General features: G+C 43.2%; 1 protein-coding gene across 1 annotated transcript in view; it reads left to right on the plus strand.

The window, feature by feature from the left end:
* LOC8030881 (arylsulfatase B-like) overlaps window positions 1-7,800 on the plus strand; it is a 67,664-nt gene extending 59,864 nt beyond the window's left edge. Inside the window, exon 9 of the mRNA XM_040208289.1 lies at window positions 7,672-7,800. Coding sequence (XP_040064223.1) covers window positions 7,672-7,800 — 129 coding nt within the window. The remainder of the gene's footprint in view (window positions 1-7,671) is intronic.
* Window positions 7,801-23,672: the final 15,872 nt, after the last annotated feature.

Raw genomic sequence — 23,672 nt, forward strand, 5'->3', positions numbered from 1 at the left:
TTGTATGATGTATGAGCAGTGCGCTTCAAGCAACACTGGCAGCCCCAGAAAAATTTGTTTTTATTTTTTTGTCAGGCGATTTATTAGGGTGTCAGAAGACTACCCGAGAAATCTTTCGCTACAGCGTCACGTGTTTCTTTTTTAATAAAGTCAAAAACGCAATTGTTCGAAACCGAAACCAAAACCGGACTGGTGCGGAAGAAGCAATTTAGTGAGTAGAAAGTTACCGGAAGTCACGTGGCTACACCCAACAGCGTGTTTTTTTTTTTTTTTTTTGTTCCAAGTTAATCAAAAAACGCGCACGTTGAACGATGCATGAAAAACAAAATAATTCAAGCACTTCGTGCTTAACGTTTGCGCGTTTTTCAAGCTCTTGCCAATTCTTGTTCGTAAGGCGAGCAATGTCTTCAGCCAGGAGAAGGGGCGACAACTCGGCGACGTCTTGGTGCGAATCAGCTTGGTGGTCGGGCCTGTCGTACGTAATAAATCCTAATTGTTTTAATCGGTAAAATATTTCTCTTTCGAAGCTAGACGAATTGCCCGATAAGGCGAACAACAGTTCTGAAGTCTCACGCCCGTCGTCCGCAGCCATCGCTTAGGCCGCTTCGTTTAGCCGTCCAGCCCGCGACTTCCGCAATACGACGCCATGTTTAGAGTTAGGCAGAATATGCACACACTGCATCCGGTTCTGTGTCCAACTTTATTTCGTTTTCTTTCGACAACGTATTCGCAGTTTGTTAGAAGCCACAAAAAATAGGTATCATGTTTTTTTTTGTGTGTTTTGTTTTTAATATTGAGTGTATGTACTTGATGACCCACGACTTTGATCATATTGGGTGGGTGCGTGCCTAAACCATAGAGAACGGCGCGTGACCACTGAGAAGGGAGTTAGCGCGTCTCAAACCGGCCAGTTCTCGATCAGCGTGTTTCGGGCGGAAAGAGAGCGAATTTCAAGCCGCAATGGTGGTTGGGCTCTCATATGTCATGTACAAAGAAAAACTTTGGCGAGCATAAATACCCTGTCAGTGTCCCTTTATTGGGTAGTCTACAACACACACGCAACAAACGAGTAAAACTATAATTTCTTAAAACCGAAAAAATATTTTTTTTTAATTTGGCTCATTGCAAGTGGTGAAAATATTAGAAAATATTCAGATTTCAAAGCAAAAATAAAAAGGCGTTCGGTCGAAAAATGCATACCCTACGGTTATATGTAGTTAATAACTCAGAAAACAAACCAAGTTTCAAAAGCGTACTATTTCCTGAAAGCAAAAGAAAAATATTTTTGTTGAATGCAAGTATTTAACAAATTAAAAAAAAAGCTCTGTCCGAAAAAAAAAAAAACTAATAAAGAGGTGTTTGGTTTAAAAATACACGCAGAACGGCTGTACGTAGTTTAAAATTAAAAAAAAAAGAAATAGAAGCGAAATTTTTAAATGTAGTATTTATTCTTAATTGAGATCTTTTTGCGTCTCCGCCTCGAAGCAGACACGCAAATTGCTGCATGAGTCAGCAACGACGCCACTGAACTACAAAGGAGACGAATCCAACTGTAGTACCTGACAGATTGAGAACAATAGGGAGTGTCCTTCGAACACCCGACCTCCAGCACGCTCTCCGTACCTTCCGTCGTGCTTTTTTCCGCAGTGCACGTGGCGCCAAAAGCATTGTCGAAGTGGGAAGCCCGCCCTGAAGGTGGGGGCAACTGAGGCTCCTCCCTGCCGTCGAACCTTGCCCGGGACTGTGGTCAGATGTGTAAAGCAAACGACCATAGTGGGAGGTAGTCCTGCCGCCTGCATCTTCATAAGAGCAATCTCAGACCCGCGTCGTTATGTTGTGTTATTGGGGTTTTCAGGGAACCTTCATTCATCCATGAAACATGACACTTACCGATCTTGCCGAAAGGTCTCAAGTTATGTCTTAGGCTATTTTCATGACATTTCTGTGTAAGCGAAATATTTAAGCGTACTAAGCGAAATGAGAGAGCCAACACTGAGAGCTTCTCTAGTCGCTTTTTACCTCATCCTCCGAGGCGTTTATCAAAATAAAACAGTTTTTGGTATAAAAAACATATTTGATTTGAAAGTGCACAAAAAGAAAAGAACCACAAAATTAATGGCGAATTTCGTGTTCAGGGAGTTTTTACTGAAGATAATTTTTGTTCAAGAAACCACCTTGAGTCGCAAAAGGCCCCTGCCCAACAAAAGACTACCCTACTGAAAAAAATTATATGAATTTTTTTCTGATATGTTTATTGGACACCTTTTTCATATCAGAACTTAGTATTTCATATCAGTTTCCTCTGCCGCATATCAGTTACACGAGGCTACGTGGCGCTAGCTACCGCCCAATTCATGTGCTGCAAAAATATATTTATTTACTCGCGCCACCATGTAGATACATTACGCATACCACTAGCATCAGTTGAACATATACATTGAGTATACACATACACGGCACAACAAACATGAATACAACAGCACACCCAATAACTACTTCGGAGCTCTGCGTTTCCGCCTTTTATACAGGTCGTTTTGTAAGTACGGAGTTTTTCGGGTGACCACCTACGCAATAAATAATATTTTCAGCGTGTTGGATTTTTTTCAGTAATGATCGTTCCTCTTAGAGTATTTAGAACGGCTCAGGGGACGAATCTCTTAATAAAAAGTAAACGCTCATGCCGTAATTATTTGAAAGCCAGTAAATCAAGCCGCTCCACTGCGGTTCCAAGTCACATGTTTGCTTTATCGCGCGGCACGTCGTATACTGAAAAAACTTATATGAATTTATTTCTTATATGTTTACTGGACACATTCATATAAGTTGGCAAATGTTGCATATCAGTTCTTATATGTGGCATATCAGTTTTTGGGTATTTCATATCAGTTCTTATATCGCATATCAGTTTTTGGATATTTCATATCAGTTGGCATATGTTGCATATCAGTTCTTATATGTCGCATATCAGTTTTTGGGTATTTCATATCAGTTCTTATATCGCATATCAGTTTTTGGATATTTCATATCAGTTTCATATGTCGCATATCAGTTTTTAGATATTTTATATCAGTTCTTATATAGATTCATATACTTTTTTTCAGTAGGGTAGGCGCTATAAAATTGCATTGGGCCAATGTATATATATATATATATATATATAGGTAAAGTAAGGTAAATATAAAAACAATGGACCGGGAAAAGTTAATAAGTCAAAGATGCGTACTGCCGGAGTTACTAATTCGAAGTTTATTACAACGTTTCGAGCCGTCGTAATAAACTTCGAATTAGTAACTCCGACAGTACGCATCTTTGACTTATATATATATATATATATATATATATATATATATATATATATTATCTAGCTTTTAGAAAATAATATTTCGTTCAAACTTTGCTCGTTCGTTGTCATAGTTACGAGCTACATAAATTTCATTTAATCTTTTTACCTCTAAGGCATTCGAATTGAGAGCGCGTTACATGAAGTCGGAAATTCATAGCATACATATAGGAAAACTTCAAAACAATTTTTTCGTGTATACTATATACTTGCAAGCACTGAGAAAAGCGTGCACGCAAAAGAACAGGGGAAATTGCGGAATACGTATTATGTGGCAGTATTGTATATTACAACCAGGGTGTCGAACCGGAACCGAACCGAACCGAAAACCGGAACCGAACCGGTATTTTTTCCGGAACGGAACCCGAACCGTTATATTGTTATCGCGATGAACCCGAACCGGAACTGAACCAGAAAAAAAATAACGGTTACCGGCTCATGTCAAAACGGTTCGGCCACCCGCTGTTGACAATGAATGTGCTATCAATGCCATTTGTTTTTTAAGTGCCGTCGACTGACACACACCTCGCTTACGTATTTTTCTTCTCCACTCAGTCTTAGGAATATAAACGCTGCATCCATGAATCTTGACAAACGCTGCATCCACGAATCTTGACAAAGCAACCAGTATTGCGCTGGTCGCGGCTTGCACGGAAGAAAGAGAACAGGAAGGCTGTGCAAAAACACGGGATTTTATTTTCCTACAATCTCGTAAATCCTAAATGCTGCTGTGTGCTCATTTCATAACGTTTCTAGAACGCGCGAGTTCTTGAAGCTTGCTTCCATCGGAATGAGAAAAGAAAAGGCTGTGGAGTTTGATAATAATGCATCCGGTTTCGTACAGGCACTTAGAAGCTAACATATTTGTGAGACAGCGAACTCTTCTATTATAATATTTATCCTATTACGTCCTTCTGGCTTTGCGTTCGGTGAAGTGTTTTTCATATTCCGTATCTTGTTTAATGAAAACGTCTTTAAGGGTCTAATTTGAGTTACCGAAGGCTAGTTCAAATAAAGAAAGCTGTATTTTCTCCCCACTGTTCCTTCAATTGCTTACACGCCGAGGTGGCGGGACAGTTAGCGAGTTCTACTTGTAAGTGGGTTTGTAAGGAGGTCGCGGATTTTACAGCTACTGCGTCGGACCCAATTCGATGAAGTCCGAATGCGTAAACGTCGGTGAGGTAACCTTCGAGTGCACATAAAGAAACCATTCCTGGTAGAAATCCCTGAGCCCTACACTACGATGTATCCCGTTTCGTATGTGCTGATTTCAGATGTTTTATTTGTAAATTATTTTGATGTTGCAATTTGTCATTTATAATTTCCGAACCGGTTCGCGAACCGGTTCGCGGATCGAATTAATCGAACCGGAACTGAACCGGAACAAAATAAATTTACCTGAACCTGAACCGTAACCGAACCCGTATTTTTTTCGGTTCGACACACTGATTACAACATATTTGAATCGGTGTAAGCAAAAAAAAAAAAAAAAAAAGACAGTAAACACATTGAGACGCAAAAAATGCACGAAGATACAACAGCTTGCAAAGTAAATGAATGCTGAAGCAAAGACAGCTTGCAAATTGCGTATTCCACGGTATTCTTGACACTTTAATTTATATGCTGCTGGGTTATCTTTACCGTTCCAATCGCTAATACACATGACGACCGGCGATGAGGATTTAGGCGACTGAATCTTGAGTTGGTGATCAGTTCTTGGTGATATATAGAAGGGAGGTTTGCAGTGCATCTGCCTAAAACTTAATGCGCTATAGAAAATTGTATGAAACAAACATATTCGTGACAGCTGTCGACATTTTTCTACAGTAGACCGAGTTTGTGTTTTAATGACGTGACGCTAGTGAATGGTGAGTAGTCACGCAGAGAAAATAATTCGGGCTGCCTTATTCTGGACAGATTCGAGTTTATCCACAAGTTATGCCTGATGACCTGTAAACAAGCAATTTAATAGACGGAGGTGCGAGATATACATTTCTTTTCAAGAAGCCGAGCGTTTTGTGAGCACTCGCTACCATTCTATCTATTTGATGAGACCAGTTGAGTGTTTCTTAAAAGTGGACGCCTAGGTACTTAGAAAAAGACACTCTGTCAATGTTGCGTGCTAATAGGGAATAGTAGACGATCTACTTGGTGATGTGGAAATGTTCATGCGTTTACTTTTTTTTTTTAAATGTTAACGTTCATGAGCCAATCAGTGCACCAAGTACCAATTCTATCAAGGTCATCTTGCAATATTAAATGATCAGACGCATTGGATACCGTTCTATATATGACACAACCATCACCAAAAAGTCTAATTGTGGACGTTAATATAGAAGGTAGGTCATTGACATATATTAGAAAGAGAAGAGTCGCAAGAACGCTCCTTTGCGGTACACCAGATGACACTTAGCATTGGTAAGAAAGAGATATGATTGTTTTTACCGGCTGGGCTCTCATAGAAAGGAATGTCGCGATCAAGTCAAGGATGCGCGGTTCGATACAGAGATGTGATAGCTTTAGCAGGAATCGACTATTTGGGACAGAATCAAAAGCTTTGGCAAACTCGATGAAGATGATATCGGTTTGGTGGTTGTCATGAGGATTGTCATGAAGATTAGTAATTAACTCGGATAGCCGGACAACACATGAGTGATCTTTATCAACGCCGTGTTGGTTTCTAAACAAAAAGTTGAATCGCACTAGATGAGCAAGGAGGTGCATATTTACGGCGTGCTCCATAATTTTAGAGGGCTCAGTGGTGAGCGATATTGGTTTATAGTTGGAAGGATTTGATGATGGACCGGTTTTAAGGATAGGTACTACTTGATCATGGCGCTAATCCCTTGGAACAATGATCGAGTCGAGGCTTTGCGGAAAAAAATAGTGAAACAACTGGAGATATCAAGACCTTCGCTACTTTAAAGAATCTCGAAGAAATCTGATTTTCACCTGTAGAGCTACTGGCCCGAAGGTTTCCAATATTTTTGGAAATACCTTGAGGTGGAGAAGTTAAAGGAGGCATAGGCTGAATGCTGTCTGAATGTAAAGCGAAATGAGTCGGAGGAAAGTATTTCTTCAAACATACATCAAGCATGGAGTTTCTGAGTCCAAAATTAGATATTTTGCAATATTTTAAGAACTGGCAATTAACCGAATTAAAAAATTGTTTTTTTTTTTCGCTTTTAAAACTATGCATTTTTTTCTAATATTGCTCGTTTGCTGTGTGTCTTCTAGGCTATATATGGCCCGAGCCATGAGTACGTATATTTAGACTGATCACCTTTATAATTTTTGTATACTGAGTATTTTGTAATATGTTTAATATTTTCAATTTATTCGAGAAAACACTGTAAGAACGTTTTTATCAAAATATTTTAATATGTTTCGCTTTTCTTCTTACTAACACACATAAAGTAGTGTTCATAAAGTAGCGTATTTTTGAATTCAGATTTTTATCCAATTTTCAGCGCATCCGCGCCCTTAAAAATAAAGAAAAACTCGGAAATACGTAGGTGAACATATTGGGATAATTTAGAAAATATATTGACCTACTAAAAACGGTGTTTTTTTGCAGTATCGTTTGAAAACGTTTTCCTGGGGCCTCTGTTTCCCAAAATTCAAAGATTCGTCAAAAAAGTAAAAGAAATAGTCAATACAAAATTATTTCGGAAAAGGTACTTTTACATCACAAATATCACATGAACATTTTTATACCGAATTTGTGAGGTTCGAATGCAGGTATACGGCTCGGGAATGCAGACTAACCAGTGGTTGTTTGCGTTTCTTTCTTGCTGCCCTCATCGCATGCAGGACAATGGGAGAGTCAGATTGACAAGAGTACAGTGTAGCTCGACCGAATACAGATAGTTTGCATGGGCATATTTAGATGACGCTACAACTGCTTGCGTATGCGTTTTCGTTCCGCTGTGCTAAAAGCGCCGGTTTGACGCGCTCCGCAGCATTCCGCTGAGAGCTTGTGTGCGTCGCGCATGGTGATAACAGAACGCTGATAACATTTACGTGATAACAGAACGCTGATAACAGAACGAATGATAACATTTACGCTGTTCTAAAGCTCTCTAATGCGGCACGACGTACTGATGTTTTAGAAACAGCCTAGGAATCGTGAGAGAAAAACGAAACCTATAGCGCAGAACTGACGACAGCTTTATCGCGCCGTGTCGTGTTCTCTAGATTTTATGTAGAATCGCAGTACTGGGGCATCCTATACGTGGCAGATGTTATTTCTAGATCACTAGTAAGAAACTTCGAATCGTTGTCGATGCGGAACACATCCACTAACCTCGAGTTTCTGTTGTCCGTTTCAGCTGGTGGCTTTTCTGAGGGGCAGAATACAGAGCTACGCGCAGACTGCCGCGGCCACGATCAACCAACCTACCGATCCCAACGGATATCCCGAAAACCTCAACGGAACGTGGGGCTCCTGGATCACGTGACTGCCGTGAACATCCGTATACACAAAAATGTTTAGCCGCATTACGAACAGACAAACGTGCGTGCCTCCCGCTTCTATGTTAAACGGATCCACCTCTGGTGTTAGTCTTTTTTTTTTTTTCGTGACGTTATATTTTTGTTGATCTCAGATTGGTGCGACAGGGATGTCGGAACCTCTTATATATTGGGCAACGGGCGTTGAGATCGCTAACCTCTGTTCTAGAGGATCTAGAAAGCTACGCCCAGGATATCGACATCATTTTCCCTCATTGTTCGAAGCAGCGGATAATCGGTCGTTGGTTTTTTCTTGCGTCACGTGATATTTGTACACTTATGAGCAGTTTATAGAAGTCGCCATTTTGAGGGTTGTGATCGGTTTGCCTTGCTGCATACCCGACCCGGAGGAATAACACGGAGCCAACGGTTTCAACAACAAGAAACTACATTCAATGGGACATGGACGAGACGATTAACGTTGTTACCAGCGGCGCCTGAGTCCAGGCAGCGACTCCCCGTGTGCCGCCTCTCGTCCGCCTTATCTAGGCGGCGCATACAATGTGCGCGTGACCGGCGTGACGTCGCCGCCACGCGGGAAAAGTTCGCCACCTGTGCCCCGCAGTCGGGCAACTGGGCTGAGGAGCCGCCAGGGTGCCCACAGGGTTAAAGCCACACGAGGGTCGTTTGCAACGATAAAGGTTTCGAATGTAACGGTTTAAGAAGCACAGATACGGAGTTGGTATCGTTTTGCTCTGTTGTGAACGTTTTTGGCAAGCCCGACGACGGATAGCACTTCCTGCATCTTCCTTCATGCACGTTGGTAGAACCTGGTGACTACTGGCAACGTTGATTCTGCGCAACAATATGGCTAAAAGATCCCTACTCGAAAGCGCAATTCATCTAGTGGCTACGTTTTGTTCCTGCTTCAGCGTGTCTGCAGGTCGGCTCACGCGACGGAAATTTCAGCATGTATAAACAACTAAAGTGCTTGAAAAATGATAATAATAAAAAAAAAAACATTTTGCGCTTTGTACGAGTAGCAAAATTGTAGGTCCCCTGCCCTCACATTGTAATATTACGAAAATCAAAAAGCGCAAAAGACAAAGACAAGAGGGAGACAACACAGGACAAGCGCTTTAGTTGTTTATACATGCTGAAATTTCCGTCGCGTGAGCCGACCTGCAGACACGCTGAAGCAGGAACAAAACGTAGCCACTAGATGAATTGCGCTTTCGAGTAGGGACCGGCACTCGGGCAAGCGCTTGTCCTGTGTTGTCTCCCTCTTGTCCTTGTCTTTTGCGCTTTTTGATTTTCGTAATGTTTAACCAACTAGGCCAACAAATCATTTTGCTACAGTCTCACATTGTAAGTTCTAGATAACAATGACATTGTATAGCGGAACAGCGACAGAGAGTTTTTTTCCAACGTAATGGTTGTTGTACGCGTTCGTTCTCCTTACTTGCAAAAGACGCATAAAGGAGGCGTGAAAGATACGTAAAGGACGTGCAAAAGACATGCAACATGACACGTAAAATGCATGTAAAGGAGATGTAAAAGACACTTGCAAACATCTACAGTATCGAGGAATCTTATGGACGTCGCGACGTCAGCTACACTTGCTGAATTTAGTCTGTTGCGCCTTCGCCTCCACAATGAAAAACCAGGACCATTCAACGGAAGATAAACAAGGTTAAGTGCTCAATTGTTTTGCAGATATTTTGTTTTCACTGTTTGAAGTGTCAACACAAATCTACCCAAAAACTTGCATCGTATTGACACTTCTTTCTTTCCTCTATAGTGCTAAAAAAGGGGAAAAATTAAGGTAATAAGGATTGTGAAGGAAATAAACTATGGTTTCCAAATTTACTCGTGTGTTAAAAAAAAAAAAAAGACAGGGTCGTTCTTTCATATACTCTAATGCCGGGCCGACCCTGGCAGGTTTTGTTCGAATCTGGAAGACGTTAATCTGTATCGCAGGCTCTAAATCACCAAGTAAACTTCGAGCACATAGTCCGCAGGTGATTTCGAAAGGAATAGTTGCCCGTCGAAAGGAATAGTTGCCAGTTGGTTAGAATATGTTGCCTGCTAGGAACAAGTTGGCAGGGATGTTGCATCAACTGACACCTGCCCCAATTGCGCTCCCACAGAAAGAAACAAACAGCTGCTTGCAAATTGTGTCGTTGCGCAAGTATTCAGCTTTGGTGGCGATGATATAGCAGACACTGTAGAGACAGTAAATATATTCAGGCAAACCGTATAGTGGCGCGCAGTCCGTTATCCTGTGCCACGTCACGTCTGTTGGAACTGGCCCTTGCTTTATTGACATTGCAGGAGATGAAAATTTTAAAGTTTTTTTAATGAAATTCCAATTACATTTATTGATAAGCAATCAAATTTAATTTCATTTGGCAGGCAGTGCTTTTTAATGCGGTTGCGCTCGAGAGTCAATGAGAGGAAGTTCACAAAACATAGGGCAGGGCTAAAACGTTAACAAATTTCTCTTGGCCGCCGGTCGTCTTCTGTTGGCAGTAGAGCAACACGACATTGTCACGACCCTTCAACTCTTAGACCAATTTCTACAACGAGAATACTTGAGTCGATTCTGAAGCGTAGACAATGCCTTAACTACACTGAAAGGCATGCAATTGCAGTGAGCATGACCTGCTCCTGTGCACTACGCATAGCGCTGATTGCATGCTGGTTCAAAATGTCTTATTTCAACCAGGGGTGCGATTCTGGTCGCAAACAAGAAAGTGACGTAACCAGAACGTTGGGGCGGAGCCTCAAACTAGAATGATTCTTGTTTGAGGCTCCGCCCCAACGTTCGGGTTCACGCACGCGGTCAGCTAGAATCTGACGATCCCCTACGTCGCGATGACGTGTCCATGCAGTTGGGACGCAGAAATCTCCGCATTTCCCTTTCTTCTCTTTGTTATCTTCTTTCTTTTCTCCGCGACTTAGACCGAGCGAATAATGGAGAAAAGGTTAACTTCCGGAAAATGGAAGGAAACAGAGAAAAATAATATTATTCTTTCATAAAATACGAAAGGTTATTTCAGTAATTATGACGTAAAGTAAATTTTGCTAAGATATCTCAACTTGGTTTTTCCAAGTGTTTCGTTACGGTCTTTCAATACAAACATGGCGAAAACCGCGGTAACGACCTTGGGGTGTTTGTGCCCCCTTTGCGTCGTTGCTCTCCCTGTTTCCGCACGATACGGATGGCATTACGAGAAGAAATTATGTGAAGGTACGGCTGCGACACCGATCATCTTTTCTGAAGCCGCCGTGAACTTAAGCTGCAAATTAAATGTCCTGTTTGCCTGTGAAGGAGACTCCAAATGGATACGGCGCTGAGGACGACACCGGCTGTATATGACTAGTCGTGGGATCGACGCAGTGTGCACCGGTTGTGAACATGCTATGGATGATGCAGGAAAGTTTCTTCGGGCAGTTTTAATAATGCTTTGTTCCCTGTGCTCACTGCAGTAATTACGACGGTAGTACCCATAAGCCATGCTCCTTTCTTTCGGTGCTGAAAGAATGGACGCGACCGGATCATCTCGGTCACTCTTTTTTACCTACTTCTTTTTTGCATAAAAGCTAGTACAAAAAAAAATAAAAAAGACTTCCACGTTTTTACACGCCCTACATAGGTACCTCGCTGTCCCATTGGCTTCATTGCGCGTGACGATTCAACGCTCTTTGCCATGGGAACGTTCGTGAAACTAGAACGCCTCTGTTTGCCGCTAACAGTCGCTTTTTGAGTTCGTGTTGTGACGACAAAATGACTTAAGAACAAGAATGCACGGGAGTATTTGCATTGTTTTAACTCGACAACCGTACCCTTGCCGAGATAATCTCGAAAGAACATGGCCGCGATGCTTGTCGGATCGACCACGGCTGGGGTTTGACGTGCGATGGGTAACTTGATCTACGCGCACCCGAATGCTTTCGTGCTGTTGGATGAGCCCATTCGGCGGCAGGAGCGGGTCGAAGAGCACGGTGATCTGGCGTTCAACGTCTCTGATATCACACTTGGCGAGATGCAAGACATGGCTTCTATTTGTGCCTGTGTTATGAAGCTTGAAAGTGGTGTTGTTGTGGCTCGTAACGTCCGCCTTACTGATATTATGAAGACGGTAATAGACCCTCATTCAGCGGTGCCATGCGTCAAGATTCAAAACCTCATCTTGACACAAATTGGCCAACGCTTCCGCGAGCACGGAGGCAGCAGCTAACGGTCTGAGAAAGAATTGTACTGCCGCCACGACCGCCAGCGAGCCCCAGCGTCAAGAAAACAAACGACAAGCACATTGAGCTTTGTGTAGCGCTGACTGTTCATTCATCGAGGTGAATGATTTAAAACGCAATGTAAGTTTGCCAGCGTTTTGCAAAACTAACGCGTTTCGTTGAAAATTTCATTCGTGAAATTTGTTAAAGCCTTGAAAGTTTGACGGGGACTGCATTGTGAACGCAGCATTCACACAAGTGTTTTCTGAAGTGTGTACTTTGCCTGCATGCATATAAGGACAGAAACACTGCCTATGTGGTGCATAAAATAAATGAAATTTCGCTTATCCTGATAATGTTGACTATCTATAGAGTGCTGCTGATAGTAGTAGTGTAGCCAGGAACTTTTGAGGGGGTGAGGGGGGAGAGCGATTGAGGTAGTTGGAATGTTTATGACTTCGGGGGGGGGGGGGGGGGGGAGGGGTGGGGAGAAGGGGTGGGGAGAGTGTCAAGATTTGTATGTATATTCTAGGGCCCGCCGGATTCGGCGGGGGGGGAGGGGCGGCGAAGCCCCATAAGCCTCCCCCCTCACCCCCTCACCTCACCATAAGCCTCCCCCTCGCTATTGCGCTAATCACGCAATAGCTTTCATCACTGCATTGTGAACACGATTAATCAAACTTATTAAGATTATGTTTATTACATTTTAGTTAATTAGCCGAATTATCTACAGTTGCTTTGTTCAAGGTGTTTAATTAAGAGATGGGGGCTGTTCCAAGAGACAATTCAAATAATGTATGAAGCACGAGTAATATTTGCTCCGCCTCTCCGTGTTTATGCGACAAATGACGGCAGTCACCGGCCAAGTCGGATTCAAAAATAAGACTGCCATATATAGAGGTAGCGCGAACTTAGTGTACGTAGTGAGAAGTGGGGGTTCGGGGTCCTACTTCCGGCCCGCCACCCGCACTTCGGCCGTCTGCCGAGCAGAGTGGACATGCGATGGATCGCTCGTCAGGAGCGCCTTGGCCGGGGTGATTTCGATAAGGGCCGACGCTGCCAACAGGAGAAATAATGAAGAACAGCGTAGAGGGTGCTTACGGTGCCCCGTAAGGCCACAGAAGCCTTACAGGGCAGAAGATGTTGCGCCTCCTGTAAACCAAATGGGGGTGCTACAAGACTTGGCCGATCGGGGGCGTATCAGATGGGTCATGTCTGGCGAAAACTCGGAGGCCAAGGGCAAGCTGCTTCACGCCAGCGAACTTCAGGTCAAGGGTTGGTGCTGCCTAGTGATCGACGCATACCTGCGGGATATCAAGGTCAAACTTCACTGGTAAAACTTCATACCCGTCGACACCGTTCGTCGCGCCTTCGAGCCGTACGGCGAGGTGAAGGACGTCGTCCGGGAGATTTGGAAACTGGACAGGCTCGTCGGCTTTGAATCTACGACGCTGACTGTCGCCTTGACCCTCCGCCAGATATATCGCTGAAAAAGCTGCTGCACCAGCTCCGTTTCTTTGGCGGCTCGGTACTGGCGCCCTTGGGTGCTCGCCCATCGGCCTCCGTTGCCGGCGCACGGGTCACATTCGGCGCGACTGTAGGGCGCCCTGGTGCTCTGAATGCCGAGGTTTCGGGCACGAAAAAAGAGACTGTGTCAGGACGTACACTCGCGTCACTGGCAACGGCACCGGGCCGGAAACGTCCGAGTTGATAATGGACGAAGACGAGACCTAGCGGGCCGCAGCACCGGTACCACCGCGAGTGCAGCTAGAACGCAGCCAGGAAGCTATTGACAACGGGATTTCAAGCAAAGCGTCACCGGAAGCGCCTACTGCACAACCGTCCCTGAAGACAACTCCCCAGCAGACCCAGGACGCCATTCCCAAGAGAGTAAAGAGAACTCCAAGCGACCCCGAGGGGACAAATAAGCACCGACATCCTGCTGTCTCCAAGCAAGACGAGGTCCCCACGTCGACGCTACGGTGACAAAGCGTCGGCTGGACGGCACAGTCTCCGTCAGCGTGGAACATCTGCCGAGGCGCTTCCAACGGGAATGGCACGGTCAAAAGGTGCCTGTGTCTCCAATTCAGCGACACGAGCCGACGAAGTGAGCTTTTTTTTCATCCCGACTTTTAACGCCCCCTTTATAAGCCCAGTAGCCCTCGTCTGGCCTTCCTCTAATTTCTTATGATACTACAAAGGTCCTTGCGTGTGGGCCCTCTGAACATACGAGGTTCAAGTGCAAGGCGCAAACAATGTCAGCTGAACCGCCTTTTCGTTGAAAAAGATATCGATATTGTTGCGGTATAAGAGTCAAAAAATGAGAGCGAGGCCCAGACGGAGTGCATGGTCCGCCTATTCGAGTCGAGTTACAACGTGTGTGTCAGTCACGCTGTTGGTACTTCGGGGGGCTGCCTTTTGTTTCTTCGAAAATCTATCGGAAATGTAGAAAAAGTAATTAGCTGCGAGGCCGGACGATCGATAGTGTGTGATTTCTTGTTTTCAAGTTACAATTTTCGCGTATTGTGCATTTATGCTCGGATTAAGGTAGAAGATAGATTAGTATTTTTCGAAAACATTAGCCGAATCCCGGAGAAAAGCTCACCGGAGAAAAGCTCACCGGAGAAAAGCTCACCGGAGAAAAGCTCACCGGAGAAAAGCTCACCGCGAAACCGGCGGATGCGGAGAAAAGCTCACCGATTTTTTTCTTCATTTTATATTCAGGATGTTGGATCACGCGTAACTTATATAAATTTATTATCATTAAAATTCGTCAACTTTTCAGAAAAGAAAATATTCTTTTTTGTAATATTTGGTAAGCTTATTGTGTATATTGCCCCTATGTTTAATAATTGCGGGCGAGTGTTTTCTGTGCCTTAATTTGTAGGCAACGAAAGCCTAACTGAAAACTTTATGAACTTGAAAAACAGGAAAAAGGTCTAAAATATAATAATGCCTGCCTAAAACCTAAAAATCAAAACTCTAACTGCCGAAAATCCGAAAGTACATGCGCAACAACGCGGTGCCTGAAATTTTCTTTGAAGCTTTTGTTAACCTTTGAAAACAGGATACAACAGTCAGTAGGATATCGAGACTTTTTCATTCTACGGACATGCACGTTTTCTAGCCGTTGCCTTTGTGTGATAGTGCCCTTCTACGGCGATCCACCCATGACTTTCAGAGCTGCACCCTGGCACCGTTGTATCTCGTGACCTATATAAGAATCAGGCTTCTGTAATATAGCAAATTAATATAGCGAATTGGACGAGTTGGTAAACGTTATACATGATGAAAACTGCTCAAACGACGACGACGGAGTGAAGACAACAAACACGACAGGACGAAGCTGTTCGCGTAACTAAAGTTTGTTAGGGAAATTAACAGAAAGAAAACAGCGTAGCCGACACTGATTACATCAACAAACACCTACTTATCGATTAGGTACTACACAATAGTTGGAGCTGAAACAGAACACACACCGCTATTCATATTAGCTCGAAAAGTTCAAATTTAACCTTTTTTATCTGGCAGAGCTACCGACTTCACACTTCCAGTTGTCAATAAATTGTCTTTTTTACCGGTGTACGATGTTCTGATTTTATACTTGCGGCTTCATTAACATACAGAATGGGTGATTACTAATTTCTGATGAATTAGTAAATATGCCCAATCAACTTCAAGAATATTACAAAAAAGTCGACATATTTTTAATGAAGTGACGAATGCAAATTGTGTTAAATTGCCACGTTTGACGCAGAATCCGCTAAGTTAAAAAAGAAAATTGGTGAGTTTTCCTCCGCATCCGATCAAAGGCCGGTGAGCTTTTCTCCGCATCTGTCGGTTTTGCGGTGAGCTTTTCTCCGGTGAGCTTATCTCCGGTGAGCTTTTCTCCGGTGAGCTTTTCTCCGGTGAGCTTTTCTCCGCCGCCCACATTGGCTAGTATGTTACGACTGACCGCCTTGCCGTTTTGCTGGGCGATTTCAATTGCGTTTGTACTCCAGGCGACCGATCTAACAGCGCAAGGTACAGGGATGCTAGCGCAGTCTTCTTGAGGGAATTGGTCCAGCCAGGCGAATTAGAAGACGTCGCCCACTGTGCATCAAGTGCGAGCTGCTTACAGTTCACGCACACTCAAGGCGCGAGTCACGCGCACCTGGACAGAGCGTACGTACGTGGACAGAGCGTACGTCTCTCTGGAAATCATCGGCGCCTGCAAGTTTTATTCAGTAGATCATGTTCCTTTCAGTGACCACTGCCTTGTTTCTTTTATGCTCTGTTCACCTAGAGAATCTCCTAAAAAGTTCAATTGGGATTTATGGAAATTTAATACAAAGCTTTTAGAAGATGACCCCTTTCTGAAGGGGGTGCGTGAAAGTCTCTACGATTTCGCTAGCAGAAAAGTGGGAGGCTTCGGAGAAAAATGAGAATTATTTAAACAAGACTTAAAAATGAGAGCATTTGAACGGTCCAGCATATTGAAACACGAAAAAGGAAAAGAAACAAAAGAGGTAAGCCAACTGCTGCAAAGGTTGCTGCAGGAAGAGTGTCGTACGCCCGGCGTTTTGGCTGATGACATAGTCAGTTTGAAAAAGAAACTTGAGGCTCTCGATACGGAACGGTACAAAGGGGCCATGGTGCGCGCGCGATTAAAACGGTCATCACTTGGCGAGATACCAAGAAAACAAGCCCTCGGGGTAGAGAAGACGTACGCCAGTAAGAATGAGGTCAGCGAAATTTTGTACCACGGAACTGTAACCAGCTATAAAGGACTAATCGAATGCGCGTTCGTAGACTGCTATAAGGAGATTTTTAGTTTCCGTGCCCCCAACAAAAGACGGGTTCCAGACACAATTTTTGCCGTTAATGCCAGAACTAGAAGACGATGTGAGGGAAAGGTTAGAAGAGCCAATAATGTTAAGAGAAATCGAAAAGGCGATTGAAAATTTAAAAATCGGAAAATCGCCCGGTCCAGATGGTTTTGGAGTGTAGTTCTACAAGGCTTTCAAAGACCAAATTGCACCTTTTTTTGTATGGAGTGTTCAGGGAAGCGTACGATTTGAATTGTTTGCCTCCATCTTTTTTGTACACGCACACCATTTTTATTCCGAAAAGTGATGATCGCGAAAAACTACGTCTCGTTGGTTCTTATCGTCCAATCACTTTGACGAACGTTGATTATAAGATTTTCATGAAAATTCTCGCTGACAGGTTACAAAGTGTAATAGATATTATTGTCGGCCCACACCAGACGTGTGTTATCAAGGGAAGAAGCATTGTTACAAACATATGGACCGTAAGGTGACACTACTGCAGGTCGATCTAGAGAAAGCTTTTGATCGCGTGTCTCACGGAATTCATTTTTCTATCTTAAAGCACGTGAATCTGGGTTCCGTTTTCTGCGATGGTGTGCGGATGGCGTGTAAAAACTGTGCCACCGGCCTTGTTGTCAACAAGCGTGTCAGTGAACGTATCAGGCTTTTTTCGTCAGTTAGACGGGGTTGTCCACTTTCGCCGTTACTTTTTTATTTTCATTGAACCTTTTTGCCTAAGCATTATCAACGACAGTCATCTGCGTGGGTTTAGGCTGCAAGCTACCGAAGTGCGCATTCTGTCTTACGCAGATGACGTAGCTAATTTTGTGTTGACGAAGAAAGTGTTCGAAGAGCAGTTGAGGTAACCAAAAGCTTTTGTGAGCACACGTGTAGCGCAGTAAACTGGCACAAGTGTACCGGCTTTTGGCATGGTAATTGGCCCTCCGTGCCGACTGTGTTTGAGGGCATTGTATGGCCCCCCACGCCGGTGCGTTATCTCAAAGTGCCTTTGGAACATTATCGCACCAGCGACCAGTACTGGCACGATGAAACTGATTCTCTTCGTGCAAAGACTCTAAAGTGGGGGGGAAGTGCTTGTCTATTTTTTCGCGTGCAACTGTGTGCAACATTTTTTTCGCTGCCAAGCTGTGGTATGTCTTCCAAGTTTTGCATTGTTCACGGATCAATATTCAGCGCATGCATCGGGTATTTGCTGTTTTTATTTGGTGTTCGGCGTGGGAAAGATCAAGTCGATCAAACCTCTTTCGTTGAGTCAAGTCCGGCGGTCTCGGTCTTTCGCATTTGTTTATTAGACAGCTGGTCAACAGGTTCCTTTTTCTTCGAGACCAGAGATATCCTTTTTTACGCACTGTAATTCAGGTAAGGCTGCGCAATCTGCTGCCCGAGTTTATAGTAGCGACGAGCGACGAAGTCTGCTTTGGTGTTCAGGGTTATTTGAAGGAAGTTATCGGGGCTTATCGGTTTTTGGCAACACGTTTTTCATTAGAATATTTGTCTGGCGTGTCACGAAGGTGGTTGTCGAAGGACTTGATCGAGTTGCTTTTTCCCACACTCTTGTATCGATCGCTGTACAGCGCAGGCACAGGGAAGGATGTTCTAAAACGAGTCAAGAGAATATCAATTCCCGCGTGCACGAAAACATTTTTCTTCAAGTTACATAGCGGATCGCTTCCTGTGAAAGCTTGGTTAGTTGAAAAGGGCATGCCAGTAGCATGGTCAGAAAACTGTTTATTGTGCAAGAAGCCAGAGACCATTGAACATGTGTTCCTGGACTGCTGGGACGCAGTGTTTTTTCGGGACGTCCTTCAAAGGACTATAAAATAAGAGCAGCCCCTATAACGTCCCACGGCATTCGGTTCCTGTCTGTAGAAGCTGCTTCTGTACCTTATGATATGTTCACGCTCATGGGTCTGCACAGTATATGGCGATGCCGTATGGCGGTACGTCATGCTGATATCGATGTGCGGCCGGTGTATAAGTATTTTGTAGACCACATGTGTTTTCTTAAAGAGCTGTACAGGGCGCAGCAGCCTCAACCTGAGTGGCTGCCACTTCTGGAGGTCTTGTCCTCCATCAAAGACTTCTAGCTGTTACATTAGCCAGGAAGGCTGATGGTTTTACCTTTTTAGTCTATCTTGATAACTATGTATGCAATGTTAAACAGGCAATAAATTAAAAAAAAAGAGAAGTGGGGGTTCGGTGTCGCTGCGTTGTTGATGTTGTGTGGGGGGTTCTTCTGCTTGTGCTGTGAGTATGTTGGGTGTTCAGTGATGTATGTGTATCTACTATGTAGCGTTCAAAGGTCGAGAGAACTTGTAAAGAATATTTTTTAGAGTGTGCTGGCTAAAAGCCTTAGGAAAACCCATATATCCCTCTTTAGCAGACCATATCAGGGCTAAATACACCAAATGAAAAGCCATAGGCAGCTATAGCCAGCCATTAGAAAAGCTAAAGAGCGCTATGGCTGGACAGTGATGGGGCCATAGACAAAGCTAAAGAGGCATATAAAGACGACCATGAAAGCGCTAAAGACTACCATAGAAAATTCTTTAGCTAGTTGGGCCAAATAGCTAAAGCCGACAATACAAAGAATTTTCTATAGCCGACCATAGAACATTTTTGTATGGGCTGGAGCGTGGCTGTGGTCGTTCGTCGCTTTCAAAATTTGAAGCTTAGAAAAATTGGTTGATATTTTTGCTCTGCAGCTCTCCCTTTTCCGGCATATCCAGTATACACTGGTTTCAGTTCTTCGGTTGGCGGTGTATGAAAATCCCTGAAAAAGTAGCATCTCCCCACCTCTCTCCGTCTGGATGATTTCCATGGCGACTTCAAAGATTGACGGGAAACCAAACGTTTTATAGCAGTCCACCGAGTCATGAATGAGTCATTGGAAGCCGCATTTCCAGATGCTTCTTCGAAACCCTGTAAGCTGAGCTGAATGAAAACCTTTGTCAGTAGGGGAACCAGAGAAAGACTGTGAACTCGAAGGTGGATAACAAAGTAATCCTCAAAGCATTATACATTGTGCTTCCAAGATTAACCAAGATGTTTATCAACTTAGAACCAAACAGGAGTTTGGTTCTAAACAGGATAGTACACACAAGCTGAATAACAAAGCTACCGAACACTTAAATATAGGTGAATGCTAAGAATAGCGTCGGGTTATAATACCTTCGGCGACGCTTTTCGTTCCCTATAGACAAAGCGCTATTTCAAAACTCCCGTTTTTCGACAAATTGTCCTAGCGACGAATCGCCCTATGACGAATTGCCCTGTGCGACGAACGGCCCTGCTACGAGTTGCCCTATTACGAGTTGTCTTTCGACGAACGGCCCGTACCCCGTATTTCAAATAGGCACAAGTCTGTTCATTGGTGGGACCGCCATTTTAACGCGGTTTTTCAACATCACGCGCGAGGCTCCCAACCTTTTAGGGCACTTGCGCTGTAAGCGGCTTCTCGCTGCAGGCCAGGGTGGATGAAGGCAGCGGTAAAAAGGGGAAGTTATAAAGTTCAAGTGGGAACGAGTGACTGGGTGAGGGATATGAACTCCCATGAGGCGATTGCATCACTGAATTCTTGACCTGTCACCAACCATTGCTGCAAACTAGGTACAACTGTACATGCGTCAAAATAAAGGTTTTATTTGCTTTACTAATCTTTTATACAACACCTGCATAGAAGAAATGTACTGTAAAAGCGTAACATTTTCTCTGCTGTGGCAAGATTCATTCCAGAAATACTTCTTTGGCCATGGAATTGGTAAAAAACTTGTTTTGTCATCTTGTTGCTGTTTTTATCATTGTGAGCCGTTTGGAATATAAAAGCCCAATTCGTTCATGTATAAACAATTTGAATATTTGGGTTTTCCCGCTTGGGAGTTTCATTAGAAAGAGTGAAACCCAACTCGATCCAAATGACAAAGACCAATTGGATTGATTCCAGTGGTTAATAACTGGGCATACTACTATCTTGATCAGTTCAACGAGCAGTGTCTCCAGTTGCGCTGGTAAGACCTGTTTAGATGCCGCGAGACCAGTTTCATTGCCAGTTCTAAATACTTGACTGCCAGTTAGAACAGTTCGACTGCCAGTTCAAACTGTTTGGCTGACAGCTTGAACATTAGGACTCCAGTATCGCAGGTTCAAGCTACCAGTTTTGACTAGTTAACTACTAGTTTCAACTGTACAATTGACAGTTCTGCCAATTCAGCTGCCAGCTTGGCCAGTTCATTTTTCAAGTTGGGCCAATTTCGACAGTTTGATTTCCGATTCGCCCGGCACAATTCCACTACAACAGTTCATTTTGGGTTTGTCCTGTTCGTATCCAAACTGTTTTCAAATCGTTTTTTTAATAGGGTAATTACCCATCTTTGCTTCGTGATTGGTCCTTTGGCGCTCGAATCTGCTAATGCTGTAATCTCAGTGGCTGCAGGCGGAATGTTAGCCTCAGTGGCGTCTGGTGTCTGCACTGCAATCTTGTACACGTTGTTCGAAAAAAAAAAAAACATTAATCGACTACAATTACTAATACTGGTGAACCACCAGTATTCATAATTGTAATCGATTGACGTCGTTTTTTTTCGAATAACGCGTACACGATTGCAGTATTCATTTTGATTACTTGATTATTCGTGAAGAAAAGTAATTGGCTTTTACTTGAAAAAACAAACAAACAAACAAACAAAAGTAACCGTCACTCTTTCGGTTACTTACGATTGTCAAAACGACAGATATTTGAGCCGGTTTGAAAACCTGCGCAAGAAACACGCAAACATGAAACTGATTTACAAAGTTTTGAAACCCCGCCTTTTTTGATACAAACATCCGAGACACAGATGCCTCAGTAGCTATAATTGTTTGCGACGCGAACTCGAAGAATTGTACATACAGAACCTGTGTGATTTGTAAAGATGTTGCGGTACCCGTAAAAGAGATCCCCAGTGAGTGGCTTGCTGTTAGCCTCTTTCAGTTGGTTACGAGCAAAGTCACGAAACAGAATGTAAAAGAGAGAACAGCGCAGGTTATTTTAAAAGTGCTTCAAGTGGTCAGGGAAGACAAGTTCTTGAAGGATGTTCGGAAGACCTTTTTGTAAGCCCACTATTAACACACTTCGCCAGTATAACGCCTACAGAGAAATAAAACAATAAAATTGCGACGAACTCGCTGTAGTGCAGGTTGACTTTTTTGTGAATTATCAGTGCAAATAAAGATAAGAAATTCAAGTTGTTCACTTCGTGTTCTTCTGATTGGCACGACTCCACATTGGAGCCTTCTACTTGGCTGAAGTGGAGCTGACAACAGTCTGCACAATTCCAAACTTCCTAAAACCATGATCCCGTGGCCATCCTGTGCTCCATGACATCACGAGGAAAGCTCTCGAGGTTAAATATACGTCATTATCTTTTAGTGATAAACCTGTTACACAGCATAAGCAAAAGGGAAACTTGTGTGTTCTATCACCACCCCCCTTTGAAGCAGGATTCTCGGGAGTGATCTCGAACTTTCTTCGGGAGGGGTCATGGAAAGGGAGCCACTGATGCGGTGGGGAGTTCAATAAAGCGAAGAGCTGACCAACTTTTTCAAAAGGGGAAAGATCTAGTTGATGCGAAAGATTTTTATGAAAAAAGAAAAAATCGAACTGTGAACCGCCCCGTTGTGGTTTCTTGATAGATTTGACGTCAGCTTGGCGGAGGAACGGTTGCCAAAAGGTATGCTGACGTTGTCCGGCACGATGGCCGTGCATCACCTCTGGAGACAGACGCCTGGTGAGCTCTTCTAACGTGAAGTAAACTGCTTTTGCAAGTTTCCAAATGTATGCTTCTATAGCTGAAACATGCATATGATAAATGTTTGAATATCGATCGTCATTAATTTTAATAACTTGCCATGACATGCGCTCAGCACAGAATCGTTGTTTGTTCCTTATTTTTTTACCTGTTTCTTGCCTTTTTAAATAAACTTCAGCATCTTTCCGCGTGATCGATCCTGCAGCCTGCCACTTCACAGGCGGTCTTGTTTATTGGGAACCACCAAGTGCAATAATTGACATTCTCCGAACCACCCGCATCCTCAAAAAAAAAAGAAAAGAAATAAGTAAAGATAAATAAATAATAAAAAAAATGAACGTTGCGGTGCAGCCCTTACCAAAATACCTCTTTGCCTGAGAAAGAAAAAAAAAATACTGTATTAATTAAGAGAATGCTATTGCAGATGTAAATACCTCAAACCTTATAAATATTTATGTTGTGATAAGCGCTAGAAAAAAAACGTTTAAGGTAGCCATTAGTTATTCTTAGTCGTGCACATTCTACAATATGTCGAATAATAATATTAACAATATGATTAATAACGAAAAAGATAACGTCTGGGAGCTCGGCCATGCTTTCTATCACGATTGCAAATGATTCACTTAATATTCAGCGAACTATTCGATCCGAAATCAATGTCACAAATGAATAATGTTTTTGTTCCCAAATATTAAGCGTTTGGGAGAATTATCCAGTTTTAAACAAAGACGATAGAAACATATTAACGGTTACGAGCAATTTGAGTAGTTCCAAAAGTGATCAGACTACTTTTGTAATTACTTCCTAATAAATATATTCAAATGTTTACAAAGTTAGTACGAAATGTAGTCATTAGAAGTACTTTGATTAATTGTAGTTAGTAACGTACAAAAATGTCTGCTTCACTCTACATAAGTGAGACATTTTATCATCCTGTGCAGCACCACTGCAAGCCTTGGGTGATTAAGGTGCATCACACAGTTGTGATTACACAACGGCACGCCGGCACGATGCTCATCCAGATTG

The sequence above is a fragment of the Ixodes scapularis genome, unplaced genomic scaffold (assembly GCF_016920785.2).
Source record: "Ixodes scapularis isolate PalLabHiFi unplaced genomic scaffold, ASM1692078v2 PGA_scaffold11__112_contigs__length_91849675, whole genome shotgun sequence".
NCBI lineage: Eukaryota > Metazoa > Arthropoda > Arachnida > Ixodida > Ixodidae > Ixodes > Ixodes scapularis.